Source organism: Pterocles gutturalis, unplaced genomic scaffold (genome assembly GCF_000699245.1).
Source record: "Pterocles gutturalis isolate BGI_N339 unplaced genomic scaffold, ASM69924v1 scaffold11693, whole genome shotgun sequence".
NCBI classification, from domain to species: Eukaryota; Metazoa; Chordata; class Aves; order Pterocliformes; family Pteroclidae; genus Pterocles; species Pterocles gutturalis.
In genome coordinates this window covers 5,735-6,275 of record NW_010118136.1, presented here as the reverse complement: position 1 = coordinate 6,275, position 541 = coordinate 5,735, and the positions used below count along the sequence as shown (strand labels likewise).

At 51.8% G+C, this 541-nt stretch overlaps 1 protein-coding gene across 1 annotated transcript in view; it reads left to right on the top strand.

The window, feature by feature from the left end:
- CYTIP (cytohesin 1 interacting protein) overlaps window positions 1-136 on the top strand; it is a 9,373-nt gene extending 9,237 nt beyond the window's left edge. Inside the window, exon 9 of the mRNA XM_010076085.1 lies at window positions 3-136. Coding sequence (XP_010074387.1) covers window positions 3-136 — 134 coding nt within the window. The remainder of the gene's footprint in view (window positions 1-2) is intronic.
- The last annotated feature ends 405 nt before the right edge of the window (window positions 137-541 follow it).

The following is a 541-nucleotide window of genomic DNA, read 5'->3' as shown; positions in this document are numbered from 1 at the left end:
CTGGGAGGGCAGCGGCTGCAGCAGCAGCTTTGGGACCCTCCCGCGGAAAAGCAGGAGACCCAGCGTCCGAAAGCACCTTTTGAAATTCATCCCAGGCCTTCACCGGGCAGTGGAGGAGGAAGAAAGCCGGGTGTGAGGTTGCACGGGTCATCTGGGGTCTGCGGCTGCGGGGCTGGGACCCAGGGCAGCGGCTCGCCTGGAGCACGCGGCGGGTGAAACGCGGCGGCACGGCGCTTTTCCTCTCCTCACACAGCCTGCCAACAGGACTGATGGAATTTAAAATGCTCTGGGCCTTTTAACTATTTTAATTTTTAATCAGAGCACACTGTGGACCTCTTCATTAACATGACAAATGCCTAACTCCAGAATGTGAAGAACCTTTGCAGAACTTCCTCAGCATAGTGTTAATAACAGTTTTTAGTAGAATGTGACATTGAGAGCTATTTATTTCCCGTTACCGAAGCCATAGCCTTCCAAAGGTCTTTAATAAAGCAAGTGCTTCTACTAAAACCACCGTCAGTCCTGTTAGAAAGAGGATGGA